General features: G+C 39.3%; 1 protein-coding gene across 6 annotated transcripts in view; it reads right to left on the bottom strand.

Moving 5' to 3' along the window:
* RALGPS2 (Ral GEF with PH domain and SH3 binding motif 2) overlaps positions 1–17503 on the bottom strand; it is a 136001-nt gene that overhangs the window by 99941 nt on the left and 18557 nt on the right. For 3 of the 6 annotated variants that reach the window (XM_067300590.1, XM_067300592.1, XM_067300589.1), the window contains exons 1-2: positions 7534–7662; positions 4883–4990 (exon numbers count right to left, since the gene is read on the bottom strand). In XM_067300590.1, coding sequence (XP_067156691.1) covers positions 4883–4990; positions 7534–7590 — 165 coding nt within the window. In that variant the 5' untranslated portion in view covers positions 7591–7662. Of the gene's footprint in view, positions 1–2578; positions 2623–4882; positions 4991–7533; positions 7666–17503 lie in introns of those variants that run through there. The other 3 variants (XM_067300593.1, XM_013943251.2, XM_067300591.1) reach the window with 2 other exon arrangements.

Raw genomic sequence — 17503 nt, 5'->3', positions numbered from 1 at the left:
ACTTGGCCCTTTCCGCAGTGGCCTTCAACCATACCAACTGGGCGTTTTAAGTTCTTTGCAACAGCAGCACAGCTGGAATATTACACATCTACTACAGTAATCCCTTCTCTTACTGAAGGGACTAGGCCTCTTGAAAAGAGAAAGTACTTTGGGGACATCTTTGCTAGAAAATTGGTATGGGACTAAATAAAGGGCCATTATATAAAATGGCATACTGACTCCGCATTCAGGATAACATTAGATGACTGCCAAAAGGAAGGATATGGAAATAAAATCACCATTTTTTTTTTTCTTCCAAACTTACAAACAGTCTTGTCTTTGGCTTGGTAAGCATCTTGTAGAAAATACAGGATTACAAGCATAGCTTTTCTAGCTCATCTTGTCTCTTACCCACCCACTAACTCGCTAAACAGATTTCAAGTTTTGAAACAGCAGTGATGTCTCTAACACAATGGGAAATGAAAAGACATCTTTAAGTCTCATATTGGTACTGAAACACCTGGCATGACTCCTATTTCCAGTGTCTCTCTCACTTGGTATCTCTCAGATTTTTGCTTTTGTCTCCAGTATAATTATAATTATCCTGTCTGTACACTGTTACCTGTCTTGATCAAAACACAACACAACATGTAAGATACAGGGTAAGACTTCCCAGTGCCGACGTTGACTTAACTGGTCGACTCCCATCCTTACGGTATCTACATACTGGAGTGGGGGGGGGGGGTTGTTTTGTTTTATGAGCCAAGACTCCCTAACCATTAGGTGGACATCTGCCTAGCTAGCTCTTGTGCAGCAGCTTCCTCGGATTGCTGTTGTACTGGCTTTGCCACATTCTGTTCTCTCTCTACGCACAGGATACTACAGAGCCCACAAACTATTTCCTCTGCTCACCACTTCAAAAAAAAAAAAAAAAGTCATTCTGAAACAGCCCTCATTCTGCAGTCGGGAATGGCATTCAGCCTTCGCTAAGTCACAGATGGCAGCAGTCTGCACTGCTTCCTCATCTTGCACAAGCAATTGGTAACACATCCATGTCCAATCCGAGATGTGCATCCCATTATAAGGAAAACATATTACTAACAGTTTTGCATTCTCATCAATTCTGATATTCCCAAAATCTTGACCATATGGCATCACTCTGGTCTTCCTGTGAACATTCAAATCCAGATGAAGATTTTATAGTTTTCTATTATGGCAGGACTGAAAACGGGAAGAATAAGGAAATGGCCAATAAAATACAAACAAGGGGGGGTGTCAAACATAGGGTTTCCTCCAAGGTACGTAAGTTTTTGGCTAATTTATCTATTTCCACAACTTTCAGCAAGAATGATCAGAAAAAGATAGCACCCAAACAAGCATGCACTACTGGAAAAAGCACATAAGCTTGTCTAAGGAAACAACCCTCATCTAAAAAGCGCAGCTGCATACAGGAACATCCTTGAAAGGGAAGTGAAATTAATTATAACCTTGCCAATGGGCTGTATGCTGCCTACTGGTAATTTTGCTTAACTGTTCAGAATGCTGCCTATAAGGCATTTCAGACCTGATTACAGGAGGGGGGGAAAAAACAAAAACAAAAAACACCACTAGATCCTTTAAGAGGGAGAAGGCTAAGAATAAAGATGTGAGTTTTCTAAAACACGGAATCTTCCTGGAAATTAAAAAAACAGCAGATTATACCAGGTAGTATTAACCAAAAGATACAATCATGCACTTGTAATTGTATTGTGAAATGCTTAATAAAATACTCCTTTTTCCAAGTAGAACTCCACCCCATTTGAAGCACAATATAAAAAACAAAAAATAAAGACTGTATTTTAATAAATATTTTTATCTAAGATTGACGAGGTAGGTAATATTAAAAATGCCCATGCAACCTATAGGTTTCTGTACAAGAGAGATGCCTCAGGAGAGCCAAAGGATTAGGAAGCATGATACAATCAAAGAATTTTTGTATGTTCCTATGCAAGTTGGTGACAGCAACTGCCCAGGGACTAGAGGATCTACCCTGCTGCTCAGCAGCATTCAGCACTGGCGAAACGGGAGAGCCATTCAAAGGCAACTGCAGCTCTTCTGGCCTAAAGGCACGATCTAACTCAAAATCAAGCCACTAACCCAAATTTCATAAGTGCTCAGATATTCTTTATGTAGAGAATGCATCTCACGGTAAGATAAAGCCGAAAGGATGGCCAGTCCCAAGCACTTCTGTCTTCCTGACCGCAGAGCGAGGGAGAGGCCCGGATGGCCTGCCTGGAGCCTCAGTCAGGGGTAAATCCATTAACTAGCCCAGAAGAACTGGAAATGTGTGTGTAAGTACCACCTCATAATCCAGGTGCTTAAAAATTCTGGTATGCTCATTAAAATTAATTTATCCTTTAATAAATAAGACAGGTATTAATGGTTTAAAAATAGAGCAAATTTAATGGGAATGCTTTCTAATATATACTAGTTTCTCATATATATACACATATTGATAATCTCCTCAGGACAACTCACCATGAATCTAATGATTTGAATTATAAATGCAGTAAGGTAAATAAGTAAGCAATGCTTGTTAATAGTCTTTCTAGTAACATACCTGAATCATTCAAATAGAGGGACTGTGTCTTCCTAGCCTCTACAAACAGGCTAAAAATCACCCAGCATTTTGTCTAAGCATTTTGTTTGTTTTTTCTTGGCTCTGCAGGATATCCAACTGCTTATTCTGTACCATTCCCCCCTAAAAGAAGGGAACACTCCCTCGATGTAAGAAATAGTGAAGTTCTGGGCACTCTGAACCTTCCTGAAATTAATTCACCTTCTTAATATGTAACAGGTAAAAATCAGACTATACATCTTGGACTATGGATGGCTGCACCTCCATTTGCATTTCATTTTGAAGCCAAAGTGCAGTTTGTAAGTGAAACCCCGTCTTTTACTGATTTAGTTCAGCGTGTTTTTTCTGCACATGCACTGGATCCCTTTTGAAGTAAGCTAAACAAGAAGGCCCACTCCAGGCATGCTCCAGCTCCTAAGAGAGACACAACAGTCTGAACCAACGGTCCTTTGGAGTGGTTTGAACAATGTTCATCATAGTAACGTTTGATCCAGGAGACCAGATTAAATCCAGTCTGGTGTAAAAGTCCCAGAACTACATATAGCAGGCACGTGGGTGCCTTGGCCCAACTGCTCCAACCTACTAATCCGCTCCAATTGCGCCAGTGTTAATGCATGCATAGCCTATGAGGGAATATTTGAAGAGCTTTCTCCTTCCTTTCCCATGAGAATATAGAGTTCTCCGATAGGAAGGCCTGGATTTCCAGAAGAGTTCTTGTGCAGAATACGCAGGTCTGAACACATTCTTCATAGGAGGAATTACCTAATTTACTTGTGGTCCCCTCAAATCCCACGAAAGCCGCATGCATCTAAAATACTCAGGAACCACTATAGGTAGGAGCTCCTCTTCTGATCCAATGGCAACAGTAATATTTCAGGAATAGTTTACCATACCTTATACATTGTATTAAATTCAAAGATAAGTAAAATGAGTTAAAAAAGAAACAAAAAACCCCGAACACCACATGTCTTTTTGAGTACCAGAAGAAATACTGAAGCCTACCAGCAATGCTCACAAATCTGACCTGCTTTCTGGCATCACAAAGCGATACTTGAATATCTAGATGAGAACTAGGCATATTTTAAGCAGCACTAAAGCTCTCTTATCCCATGAGATAATCAAGTACTGAAGTACTGCAGAGTGTCTTGAAGCATTTTTGGCAACCTCCTCAAAATTAATGTAGGCATCATAATAAATGCATTTAGGAACTTAGATAAGACCCAAGCTGGAAAGCACATGTGAATGAGATATGAGTGTTTATATTTACGTATAACCTCTAACAAAATCTCCTGCAACATATGCAGCAAAAGAAGCCACTAATTGTAATATCCAATGTTTAGCCCCAATAAACACTTTATAAAAGCAACAATCCAGCTTGTGCTCTGCTTTGTTACTGTCGACCTTCAGTTTGCAGACTGTTGTTGAACTAAAAGAGATTCATGCTGAGAACCTATAATCCTGAATCACAGCCAACAGGTGTCCAACAGAACTATTCCAAATGCTATTTTGGGGGAGAAGAGTTGAAATGCAAGAAGACTTGACTGAATGTCACATAGGCTTTATGCAACATAGTCAAGAATACAACCCAGACAGCTCAAGTATAAGCTAGTCATAAGTATGTTTTTCCTTGAAAAGTGTAAAAAATAGTTATCATGTCCCCTAAGGTGGGCAAAGATTATAAAATAAAATTTTTTATATCACTTCTTATTGTGATACAGGACTACTCTCTAATAATGACAAATTAAAAAATTCTGGCCTCACTAAATATCAAAATTTATGTCATTAACTTCAGCTTAGGCATATGCGTACCATCTGCCAACATCTGCAATTGCCTGAACATTACTCAGGAATGGAAGTATTAAAGAACAGGAATCTAAAACTTTCATTATACCAACCAGCATAAATAAAGTCAAAATGTTTAATTAAAACACCTCAAGAAAGCACAAACTCAGGTCGAAGATATTCCTACCATTAAAATAAGCAAGCAGATACTTTGTATTGTCCTCATGTCAGAATTAAGCTATATCATACAGATTTAAGCAGCTTTAGTCTACATTACATACAAGAAAAACATGAAAAATACTAGGAACAGCTCAGGATAGCACAGCCCCAAAAGACTAAGCAAGCAATATACACACAGAGGAGCTATAGTACAGGCTCCATTTTTGAAACTCAAGGATGACAGGAGTTAGGCACAAACCATAGGAAAAGAGAAGGGGAGGAAATGTTGCCCCCCTCCCCCCCAAAAAAAAGTATTCACGCACACAGATTACTTAAATCGCTTACTGCATATTCTTCTGGCGTAACCTTGAGAACATCAAATACCACTGCATCAAAGCTCTTCTTCAGTTCAGCTGAACCTTTGTCACTTAGGGATTCAGAGCTGCTGCTCTTCTGCAGAAATACAAACAGAAACACTGATGTTTTATTCTCTCCTCCCTCTTATTTTGTTTTTATAAATCCTTACGAGCAATTTTTTTTCCAAACATCGCTGTCACATGAAATTTTTCTATCTGACAAATTATCAATTAAAATAAAATCACAGGACATACTTTCTCCTGACAGACACCCCTAAAATGAGAGGGTCTCAAGCCGACATCAATGGACTTCAAAGGTGGTTCTCACCACACAACACTTACATTTCAGGGCATAATTCATGCCAATTTTGTTGGCAGAAAAGTTAAAACAAACAATTCCACTGAACTCGCAGCAAATCACTATAGTGAGGAAAAAATGCAAGGTCTGCTCCAAAGGAACAGTCAATATTAAAGGACAGTATCAATCTCTTCCTATTCCTCTTACAAGCACAGAAGCTAACAAAAATTACACTAAGAGCTACATATATGTTTCCATCTTAAGAAACTCTGTATAAGCAGTTTTAATGACACTTTTTTAATGCTAGAACTAAAAATTCTTATTTGGAAAAGACATCCATTCCCATATTATGGGTATATAGCCAGAACATATCACGATACTAGCTTCCTTGCTAAATGCAAATATTGTTCAAAAATTACACTTCATAAAGTTTGAAGACAATACATCCATGTTATGAGTAATCACTTCTCTTGGTATATAGATACAAACCTAGATTCTCTGTTCAATTATTACAAGAAAGAAGGTTTTTTGTCACAGTGAGGTATGAGGTGTCACATCCATATGTGTATTTCATATCTGAACTCAGACATTTATTTTGGAAATATGCGTACAGCATGCAATCACTTTGCTCCTGACACCCTTTAGTCCTTTCCTCCGAGAACAAGGGCTACACATTTATTTCGTATTCTTAGTTTCCTCTCACTTTCAGAATCCTCAGGTAAAGCAAACTTCTAACAGAAGGGGGGGGGGGGGGAAAGATACATGTGGACAAAACCTCATGAAGGGCCCCAGTAACTATGGTCGATAACTTCAACTTTCAAATGCTTGTTCTTCAGCAAACAGCAGGATCACCTTAACTGCACTATGCAGTCTGCAGGCTTCAGCCATAGCACAACCTTGGAGCTCCCACAAGTTTTGTTAATGCTTTGTACGGAGACGTTCCAGAGGAAGAACTAGTATTGATACACATTGCATTCTCACCATTGCTGTGAGCTCCACCTCAGCAGTGGCAAAACACACTGAACACAAACCAGGACCCATTTAATCTCATCTTGGAGACCTGGTGCATCCTTAAGCACTCCAATTTAACTACCACCATGTGGAAGGCACCTCTTAGAAAGTTTAATTCTTTACGGGAAGGCAAGAGAACCAATATCCTGATCTTGCAGTGATGTGCCTGTTCTTTAAAAAGGTTTGCAGAATATTATCAGCAAATAGATGTTATGTCAAGCAAAACTGCAGTACTCCTAAGGCAAGAAATTGGAAAGCATCCAAAAGATCTTTCCTTGAGTGGGTGTCAGGAAGATACATGAATCTAAATCCTTCTCAGGGGGAGCAGTAGAAATCAAAATGCCCAATTTCAGGAGCAGATGAAAAAACAAGCAGAGACTCACTGGCTCAGATGAAGGGATCTTTACATTGTTCTAACATTTTCTCCTGAAAAATCTAACAAGGCAGTATTATTATGGCTGTACTACGTACTTCTACTTTCACTGCCCCCTCACAGAAATAAGAACATTGGAGTTCCTGCAAATTCAGTCAGCTGAAATAAATCCTGCTCCATTTTTAAACATTTTAAAGATCTGAAGAATATACTTGCTTGTTTAATAATCACAACTGTTTTAAGTAGTTAAGTTCTCCTGACAGCACCATATCTTTGAAAAATCTGATTTTGGACAACAAAACAAAACCCCCAAACCAGGCAGGCATCCATTTTCAGTAACCAATGTATTGCACTTTCAGAAACTTTTCAGTTATCAATTTCCCCTCCTTCTCAGTTAGTGATGATAGAAATGAATAACTTACTGAAGGTAAATTCGTGTAATATGGCAGATATACACACTCTTAACTCATGAGCTGTCCAATTCTAGAGGGAAGCACCTTTGCAAGGGGCCCACACCAATCCCTCCCAAGCCCAGGAGGGAAAGGGAACGACCTTATCACTCCAACGCTACACTGCCAGAACCCCCACACAACTACTGTCGAAGAAGAGAACATTGCTCATGGGCCTCACCAACCCTGCATATTGCGCTAGGAGTGTCTATCACTATTATAACTTGGAAAGAGCAGCTTCCTTATCTGGATGTGATGGAAAATGACACAGAAAAGGCAGTTATTGGCAAGGCTGTGAATAATAGTTCGTGCTTTCTATTGCTATACAAAGATCAAAACCTTTAATTATTCACCTCTAAATTGTGGAGCATTAAACCACCACACCGATGTAAACAATCTGCTGCATAAGATCTGTTGGAAGACAGATACTTTTGTTTGGGGGCATTTTAAAAAAAATATTTAAGTTTTATGGTCTTAAATACCCAAGAACTGAGTTTTGTAATCCTTACCTCTGAAGCAGTAGCCGCAATATTAACACTGCTTGACTGTCCGTTCATTAGGTCCATACTGCCCACACCATTAATCTTCTGTCCTACATTTAAGGCAGCAGGATCATCTCCAAGGCAACAGAACAACCATTCCTACAAAGAACAAAAATAATCAGAAGTAATTTTGTTCAAGTGCTTTAAGAAAGATTCAGCATCTGAAATCCATAACAAAACCCAAACTTCTTTAAACAGCACTGCCTTGAGACCCAAGCTTTAGATTCAAACACACATTCTAAAATTACCTACTTAAATGGCCTAATACAAACAACTGAAGATTATTCCACTGCAATCCATTAATTACTGCCAGTATATTTTCATTTTTTTCCTATATTATTTCCTTTATACCAAGTATTGAGATGTAAGTGCATGCATTAACCCATAACTTAAGTTATGCTTGCAGCATCAGCTGAAGATTCTTTTCCTTTGATTACAAACTTTAAAAGTATACTCAAGATTTTAACTCTATTCGATTTTTTTTTATAAGAAGTTATCCAATAGCTTCCTATTTTATATTCCTATTTACCAGCTTTGAGTGAAATGTATCACAATGAAAGCACTTTAAAAACACAAATGAAAGTTACCTTCTTTTCTTACAGACACTATTACTCAAATTATGGTTTAGGCAATAAAAACATCACTGATGCATCCATCTGATGCATCCTTGCAAGAATACTATTTTTAGTTTTCATTTCTACAGAGAAAAGGCTGCAAAGAAATTAAGAATTCTGGCCTCACTACAGAAGCCATAGAACTACCTAATATACAAACATTGTAGACACAAGAAAAATCGGTTTGGGCTTAAATTTCATGGGATGTTAGTGCCCTCTAGTGTGGAAAAAGAGGCCAGAAATTACTTTTCATAGGTGCACATTTATAACAATGTCTGATATTTTCTAAATTTGCTATCATTTATGATATTCACTTTAGGTTTGTAGGTTAACTCGGAACTATGGACAGGCTGCAAATTAACAGAGAAGCTAAGTGACAAGTAACTACAAGTAATACCACATGACAAAATAGTATTACAGCATTTCATATTTAAGACTTCTACATTATTGAAAAAACAAAAAGTTACGTGAAAAGCTCTATCTGCAAGTGATCTAAAAGAGGTATAACAAACAAACAAGCCTGGAAGGCAAGAAACTGCAGTATTTGAATAATAAAATACCCTCAAAAATCCAATAACTTGAAAATGTCATTGCAGGAATGCAATACACAAAGGAAGTCAATTGAAACAGAGAACCATACAGCAAATTTCAGCCAAACACTGTACCTTCTAGGTATTTTGGTTATTTATAGCCCCATCTGACCTATGCTGAGCTGGATTTCTGCAGATCAGAACCACTATTCACATGGTAGTTTTGGGGGTGTTTTTCACCCTGATGGGACTGTCTCATTCTCAGGGTAGAAAACACTGCATTCCACTGTAGCATTATACTCCCAGCCATAAGCTGTAATTAAATGATGCATTTGCCTCCACTAATATTAGAAGACCTAGTGATGCTAAAAAATGCCAGCTAAAGTCTTCGGATAATACACTTAACTGCACTAACAGTTCATGTCAAAGGAAAAAATACCTCATCTTTGGCTTGTGACTTAGTTTCCCTCACCACCATCCTTCCCTATTCCAAATACCCTCCAGATTGTCTCATGGGGCATATTTCCAAATGCTTAGCTCCCCAATGCCTCTTTCCTATTCCCTTTCCTTGTCATTTACTGAACTGAAGAGCAAGGAATGAAACTCTGGAACCGATGTAATTCTCATTCATGTAGTGCCAGTAGAGGACAGAGGTATTGCACCTCCAAAACCAGTTTTGGGCTCTCTGCACATTCAGAATGCCATTCTTTTCCCAAGACAGGAGGATGCTTTTGGTTTTATTATGACACAGCATAATTGGTACTTTTAAAGAAGTTACGCATGTTAGAGAAGCCTTTAGAGTTGGCAGAGCAGCCTCAGTTAAGCAAGAGAAATGATTCCTCTATAAGCAACACCGTTAAAGCCCAGTTGCCTAACGATTAGTCTCCTGTAACCCACATGCATCCAGACAGGCCCCAGCAACATATTTTTCCCCCCACCAATATTCCCTAATGCAAGATCTCAAGCTTTACCCTTGGCCCCTTCACACAATACCTCCCATCCTCTACCTGCATGGTAAGCTATACCAGTTTTGTTTGCATCTTCCCATCTACTTCAAGTACTAAACAGGCAGGTACCGACAGCTGTGCTGACCTAACAGCAGAATAAACAAAATAGATAAGCATGGAAATTATGCGATAGATTTTCCCCCTTGGGAGCTGGAGGGTACAGAAGCGGTGAATACTGATCCGGGTTTATTCTCCTCTACCAAGCCAGCAATTTTGAGGAAACTTGTAAGAACTCTGTTCTCATGAACTATCCCTTAAGTATGGGTGAAATTGGCCACCATGCTGAAAAGTGTGGACAGATGGGTAGGCAGAGAAAGCAATCGCATATGCCTCAGGAAACTAGACTTCTCTCTTGTCTTCCCTCTCCCGGAGCCCCCAGTGCATCCCAGGCTAGGCCCAACAGCCTGAACCGCATACTCCCTTCTCCCCCTCAAAATCCAGCTAGAGCTCTCTTCTCCTCAGGGGATGCGGGAACAGAAAGCACAAGCACTCCCCAGACCCAGGAGGCAGCTCCAGAAGCAGGCTTGTCTTCCTTCTGCTAAGACTGTCAGCTGGCAGGCAGAAGACGCTGTCCTGCGCTGTGCCAGGCTTGTCCAGTTACAGCCGACACCGGATTCGGTGGCCTGTCTAGTGCGCTGCTACCAAAACAGTTATTCCTGTGGCTTGTGCAGTAATAGACTATGCTCTAGTGCTGACGTTCAGATCTCAAGAACTACTCCTGTCAGACTGTAAGACCATCACAGGCATACAATAAAATGTGTTCAACTTTTGTTTTAAATAGGTAGAAAATTGCTTAGAAAAACCCTGTATTAAGAAGAAATCAAGATTAAAAATAAAATATTTGCCAGTTAGGTTCTATTATATCAAAGCTGTCCAGTCTTCAGTTTGTACCCATTGCTGCATTACTGTATTATCTTCAAATACATTTACATACTAAATATCTATGAAGCAGGAAAAAGTGTAAGAGGCAAAAACAACAATATAAATTAATATTTATCAACTTCCAAGTTCTAAAACGTGTAACATTTAGTGTACTTCTGAAAGCTTTTTTTTTTTTTTTTTTAAAGATACAAGACCACCACACCCTTCCCAAAACAACGAAAAGTCACAGCAACAATTTTGGCCAGCATACCATTCTAGACAAGCGTAAAAATAATCCTAACACTGGAGTAATGAAATAATGTTTTGCATACTACACTGGCCTTCTGCTTAACGCCACAGTAAGTAGTACTCGGCAATATCAGGAAGAATGATCAACAGCAGAGTCATTCAGAACAACATAATGGGATATGTGAAATGGCTGTCGCCACGCTGCAATAGTGAATCAAAGCTTTCAGTGTGTGCCCAGTATATCCAATTACAAAAACTAAATTACATTCAGTAATTTGAACTTCCAGTTTGTTTCTCCCCTTCAATTTAATAAATGCCTGTGTTCTCAGAAATGCATTAAATGTGGATGTGAAAGAGTTTCATATGAAGCATAAAGTGCTCAAGACAAGCATCCGTTTGTGCCAACTTGAAGCTGGGCTACTGGATGCACTATGCAGTGCTTTCCTACCTCTTCAAGTCATGCATATTGTACAGAGGGGGAAAAATACAGTTAAAAGATTCATCCAATCGGAAGAGTGAAAGCAGCTAGACTAAGCAGGGGCTGCTGTCTTCAGTCAGCAAATTTTTGTGCAAATTCACCCAAGGCCGTATTTGATAACCACTCCATTACGGTAAGGTGCCTAATGGGAAGCCTAAGCTTGAATCCTTTCCACAGCAGAATCCAGGGAAATTCTTGCTTCAGTTTGGGTCTAACACTGCCTGAAAGGGGGGGACCCACACAGCTGTACAAACAGCATTTTAAAGACCACCCTAAAGTTGCATTAAAAAATTGCCAGCTAAGCTCACTGACCAGAGCAATCCACAAGCTTTGAGGAGACAGAGCCACAGCTACATTTTACAAATAGCTTGAGTCATGATGACCAAGATCCTATTTTTCTACCAACATTATGAGTGATAACAGTGCCATTTATTTTGACCACTGATCTCCATGAAGAAAACAGAAGTGCCTTGCATGGATTACAATCAACTACAAATGCAAGGCCAGTACCAAAAGCTCTGGGACCAAAGAAGTGTAAGAACCAAACAACGGATTCAGGTAAAATCGCCCTGAGCACCTGATCTTGTGGAAACTCCCATCAGCATTTTGACAGACAGTAGAGAAAAGGTATTTCCTTCCAAACATGAAACAGAAGCATACTGGGCTCCATAGAATCTGCAATTCCTTATGCACATAGGGAGATTTAACTAACCTAGGGAGATTTAACTATTTCGTAATAGGCTCACAAAACACTTTGGTGAAATCGTGCAGCCATCAACTGTATTCTAATCCTGTATCAGAGCCTTCTCACTCTTGGAAGTATATTTCTTCCAACACTGCTTGGCACTTTCCAAATTACAGCCATTGAACAAAAGGTACAAGCTTTAGTGACAACAGAACCTCAAATTCTTCAAGCAACTGTCACATTGGCTTCATACGCACCAAGTAGGATCCTTCTGGCTGGAAGTACTTGTGGAACTGCTTCTGCATTTTGGATGCTCACTGCCCTTTAATCAGAAGTTGTTAAATACAGAATGGGCCAAATAATCCTTAATTCCTTCTTACCATAAATAGCTACAATAAAGCTAAAATAAAGAATCCTTATTACAATTATTCACTCTGTACACTAATGTCCGCCACAGATGAAGAACACCCACACTCAGAAACATGAATGTTTTTGGATGTGGGTTGCCCCTATGCTGGATGTGGTTTAAGGTACAATCTCTCTGCTAAAAGATCAGAAACAGCATGGCCAAAATAAATCCAACAACACTGAAAAACATGGCATATTATATTGCCATCTTAATGTGTTCTCCGGGTACTTATTTTTTTCCTTAACCTTTGTAAGATGTGCATTCATGAAAGACCATTTAGTCAGTATTATTCAGATAAATATCTTGTGGGAAGTACAAACCATATGCTCACTAGATGAATGTCATTTAGGTAGTATATGTTGCATCTTGAACGAGTATTAGTGATACACAGAATTCTCCAGACACAACCCATAGCACGAATGCCTTACACATTGAGGGAACCTCTCGCTGGTTTGTGTGAAGTGGGCAGATAAGAGGCCTGGACATTGCTGTACGGCTGGGTTGCATGTCCCCAGTTGCATACATGCTGCCATACATGCAAATTAATTCTGGAGGAGGGTTAAGGTGGCCTAGTGGCACACAGACACCAGGGAGGAATACATAAGGAAGACAAAGTGCACTGGCACACAGGCACTACAGTCACCACAAATACAAGACCCCACCAACCATCAGTGCAAGGGCTGATCCCTGCAGTTTGGTGCCCATGCACATCAACGTGCCTGGAAGAGCTGTGCATGCAAGGGCTGTTAGCAAAGGAATGTACTACCTATAACTAAAGAAAACCACTTCACCAGGCTGCAAGTTGTCCACTCTGCAATAGGAAAGATTCCACAAGCAGCACAAAGCTGCACTTTGATAATAGTCATTCTAGGTATTGCAGGGACCTACTCATGGGGAAAAAAACCAATGCCGTCTCATTGAACCACCAGGCCTGTCAATAGTATTGACCTCAAGAGAAATGAATGGCCTTCACCTCTTCCCCCAGAAGCCACCACTTTATTACCTACTTCTCATTAGAACCTCTCAAAGTCCACAGGAGCCATGTACACAAAGGTAAAGCTAGAAACATGACAATAAGCTTTCTTTTTATTTTTAGACTTCCTGCGCAACTGCTATATGGCAAAAGCGGGATGAATAACTGCTTCAACACCCCCCCAAAATAGAGAATTAGGCAGAAAGTCTAAAAGGAATAGGGGACAGGACAAAAATGATCCTCCAACTATGAAAGATTTTCAAGTCAAACTGAATTGCACTTTCAAACTGTATCCTTCAGTTATGTATCTGAACCACGTAAAAAGCAACAAGGTTTTTGTTCAGTGAAAATAAAGATATTTGCACATGGCATTAAAAAAGAAAGCCACCTCAACACGTGCTTTAATTCAGTTTTCAGTAAGCATGATAATATCAAAAAGCAATATAAGACAATGCAGGAGATAAAAAATAGAAATTTTCACAATAGAGACAAAATAAAAGATTAAGCAACTTAATTTAACACCATCCTTCTCCAGTAAATTTATCATTCAAGACCTCAAATCCCAGACCTTAAATTTCACATGCTAACAAATCTGGTCAGATGCAATACTATATCTAGATGAACAAGAGTAAAATTTAGTGTCTGTATTTGCAAGAGGAAAAAGGAGAGGAATGTGATCTTGGCAAATCAGAACTTTCCATATACACTAAAACCAGGTTTGGTTTTTGAAAGAATCAATGAAGAACTTTGATTGAAAGGCACCTCTCAAGTTACCTGGTCCAATCCTCTGCTCAACATAGGGCCAACCTAGATCAGATTGCTCAGGGTCTTGTCTAGCTCACTTCTGAATACCTCCAAGGATGGAAATGCCACAACCTCTCTGGGAAACCTGTATTAGTGTTTGACCACTCTCATCATGAAAACATTTTTCCTAACATGTAATCAGAATTTCCCTTGTCGCAACTCGTGCCTGTTATGCCTCATCCTTTGACTTCGCCCTTCTGAGAAGTGTTTAGTTACACCTCCTCTATAGCCTCCCCTTAGGTATTTGAGGACAGCAATAAAACTCCACCTAGCCTTTTCATCTTAAGGCTGAATAAACCCAGTACACTCAGCTTCTTGCAAAGCACTTCTCGCAAGGCATGTAACTCCAGTCCCCTAGTCACTATGGTGGTCCTACTTGCTCATCATACTGGGCTTGTTCAAGCACACCATATGCCTTCCTCGTACTGGAGAGCCCCAAAACAGACAGTTCTCTAGATGTGATCTCAGAAGTTCTGAACAGATGAGAATAATCACTTCTCTTAACCAGCTAGCTACCTTTCTTCTAAGGGAGCCCACTGAGCTGTTGGACGTCTTTGCTGCAAGGGCACATTGCTGACTCGCATCAGCTTGCTGTCCAGTAGGACCTCCAGAGAAAAACTTAAAGTAGCAAGAGTAAAAATAGAAAATGTTTTACCTTTACAGAAAGGCATTAAGATCCTGTCTGCAGGAGTCTAGGAAAAGCACTTGATAAGCTGCCACAACTAGCAAAGACTGAGACTAAAGACACTACTAAAAGAAAGTAAGTGAATAAAGACATGGCTAGAACAAAGATAAAGGGGCATAATCTTGAACAGTAATCTCTTTCCAGAATAATATTCTAACAGTTTAGATATGTGACACCAGTGCAAATATTAGAAGAATACTAAGACATTGGGAAATACATGAAAACAACACAATACAACAAAAATAAAGCCATCTGATGAACAGGAAAATGAAAAATGAAATTCAGCCATAAAATTGAGATCGCTCTTAAGCTTCTGCTATGACTTTCAGCTCATTACTTGGAAATGACTGTCACCATGTTGTAGACACGAAGTAGTCCCATGAGATCAAGCAAAGTGTTTGCATTAGATATGGGAAAAACTACCACCAAAACATTCCACAAGAGATCTTGACTGTTGTATCATATGCAACTCTGGGCACCCAACTTCAAAATATTTTCAAACCCAAATATATGCAAAGAGCATATCATCATGTAAGAGCCCATCATGCAAGTGGAAACCAAGAAACCTCAGCTTGCTCAGGCTAACAAACCAAAATCTGCAGCAGGATACACTTGCTATGTGTAAATATCAGGAGGACAAACCAAAGGAGTATGAATAAAATGTAAATTTAAGCCAGAAATCAGAATATAGCAATCAGGTTCTCAAATATTTTCCCAAAGACTATTAAAAGCAAGAACCCGTAGCTGCTTAAGTTGATATTAGATTCATTCCTTGAAGAAATTGCAATATGGTGCCTGCAACAGCAGTATAGCTAACCCAATAATGCAAGAGATCTCTTTCAAAGGTTCAGTTGGTCCTGCTGCAAACTCAAAGCACATCTACGTTCCTTCTCATACAACATAGCAGCTCAAAGTTGTGTAACACATTTCACTCTTTTCCTAAGTCTGTTTCACCCAACAGAATAAAAGCAGTACCAGCTGTTTGAGCTCCAGAGATGAAACCCAAAATCCACAGAATAGCAACAGAGTAACAAGTATTTTTATTAGGTTTTACAATGACCTTTTAAATACAAAAAATGCTTCATTTAAATATGGTTCTATTTAGATTCCCTTCTCTAACCCTACAAAAGGCTTCCCCTTGGCCAAAGAAGTGAAATGATTACTCCTAATAAGTAGAAACTACTCAGAGCACTTCCACTATCATGCATGTGCTCACATTCTGGACAACAAAACCATCTTATTACTGCTTTAATGTATCTAATACTCCCAACTTCTGGGAGAACAAAAAAGGGGGGTGAGAGGAGACAGAAAGAAAAGAAAGAGGTAACGTTAGGATAACACATAGCAAGGCTCTGACTCATTCATATCTTACTCAAATTACAGCTATCAAGAATACTTCTTCATATTGCTCCAATACCTAATGCTTGCCCCTTTCCATCTCAAGGACAGGTATATCTTGTGGCTTCCATTTCCTCAGATGAGATGAAGGAAAGAAACTTGTAGATCAAAGAGAATATCCCTTCTTAGGGTACAAATTGCTTGTTTGTCAAATCCTACAAGAAAAATCAAACTATTAACTCAGTTTGAAATCAACTTGCAACAAAACCAAAAAAGAAATCCAGCTCAAAATTGAAGTTTTCTGAAATGAATTATATAAGAAAGTTCCTTACTTTTTTGACTTCTACCTTTCAAAAAGGTAGCAATACTCGCTGAAGATGATTGACTCATAGCCAAGAGTTAACTGGTAGATACTGCAGCACAAGGCAACAAATTTTAGCACTGATACTGGTAGGCAGCTGCAAGTAGCAACATCCTGGCCTTCACTCAAGGCAGGGATGAATTCAACAGAAGGAAAGAATCACTGCAAGCAACAAATGGAGTAAGCCAAAAATGTGAACATGTGTACAAACTAAGTTTAGCCTGGGGTGGTAAGAGGTTTGCTTTCTCTCAGAAGAGGGTCTTCATCAGAGTTTGAAAGTTATAAGACAGAAGAGAGGCCCAGGTAAGCAAATAAGTTTACTGCACAGGAACTTAAGCTTCTGTTCACAAACTGCCTACAAACTATCAGGTTCTCAGAAAGCTTCTTTCTTCAAAGATCATTTACAAGCCTCTACTCCATTTTGTAGTTCTTTAGAAAGAACATTGCACAGAGAAGCATTTTATTCTTTTGGATTTGGCTACTTTTTTCAGATGCTGTCAGAATTGACTGAATGCTGGAAGTTATGATGCGTTGTTTTTTTTTTTTCCTCTGATATACCAAAAGATAAGTATTAGGGAATCCAAATATTTAAGCACTGAAAGTACATTGAGTATAGTAAGGTTTTGCCCTCCTCCTTCTCCAGCTCCCTCTCCAGAATTCAAGCCTACTGTCAGTCTAGCAAATTTTTGCGAAACAAGCACAGTCTGTCTTTAAATGCTTGAAGAAGGAATCCAAGCTTGTTCAGTCAGGAAGCAGAGGAGGATCCCTCCTCACCCCAAACACACACAAAATAGGAGAAATCTCATCCTGGAGATATGTTTGAAAGACAAGAACTACTGACGTTTATTTCCATGGATCAGAGGTACCGAAGAAGCAAAGAAAATAAACAGGGAAGACAAGCTGAGGCAGATGCTCCAATAAATTATGCAGGTCTATAAAATAA

Source organism: Apteryx mantelli, chromosome 8, assembly GCF_036417845.1.
Source record: "Apteryx mantelli isolate bAptMan1 chromosome 8, bAptMan1.hap1, whole genome shotgun sequence".
Lineage (NCBI taxonomy): Eukaryota > Metazoa > Chordata > Aves > Apterygiformes > Apterygidae > Apteryx > Apteryx mantelli.
This window is presented reverse-complemented; position numbering and strand designations above follow the sequence as displayed.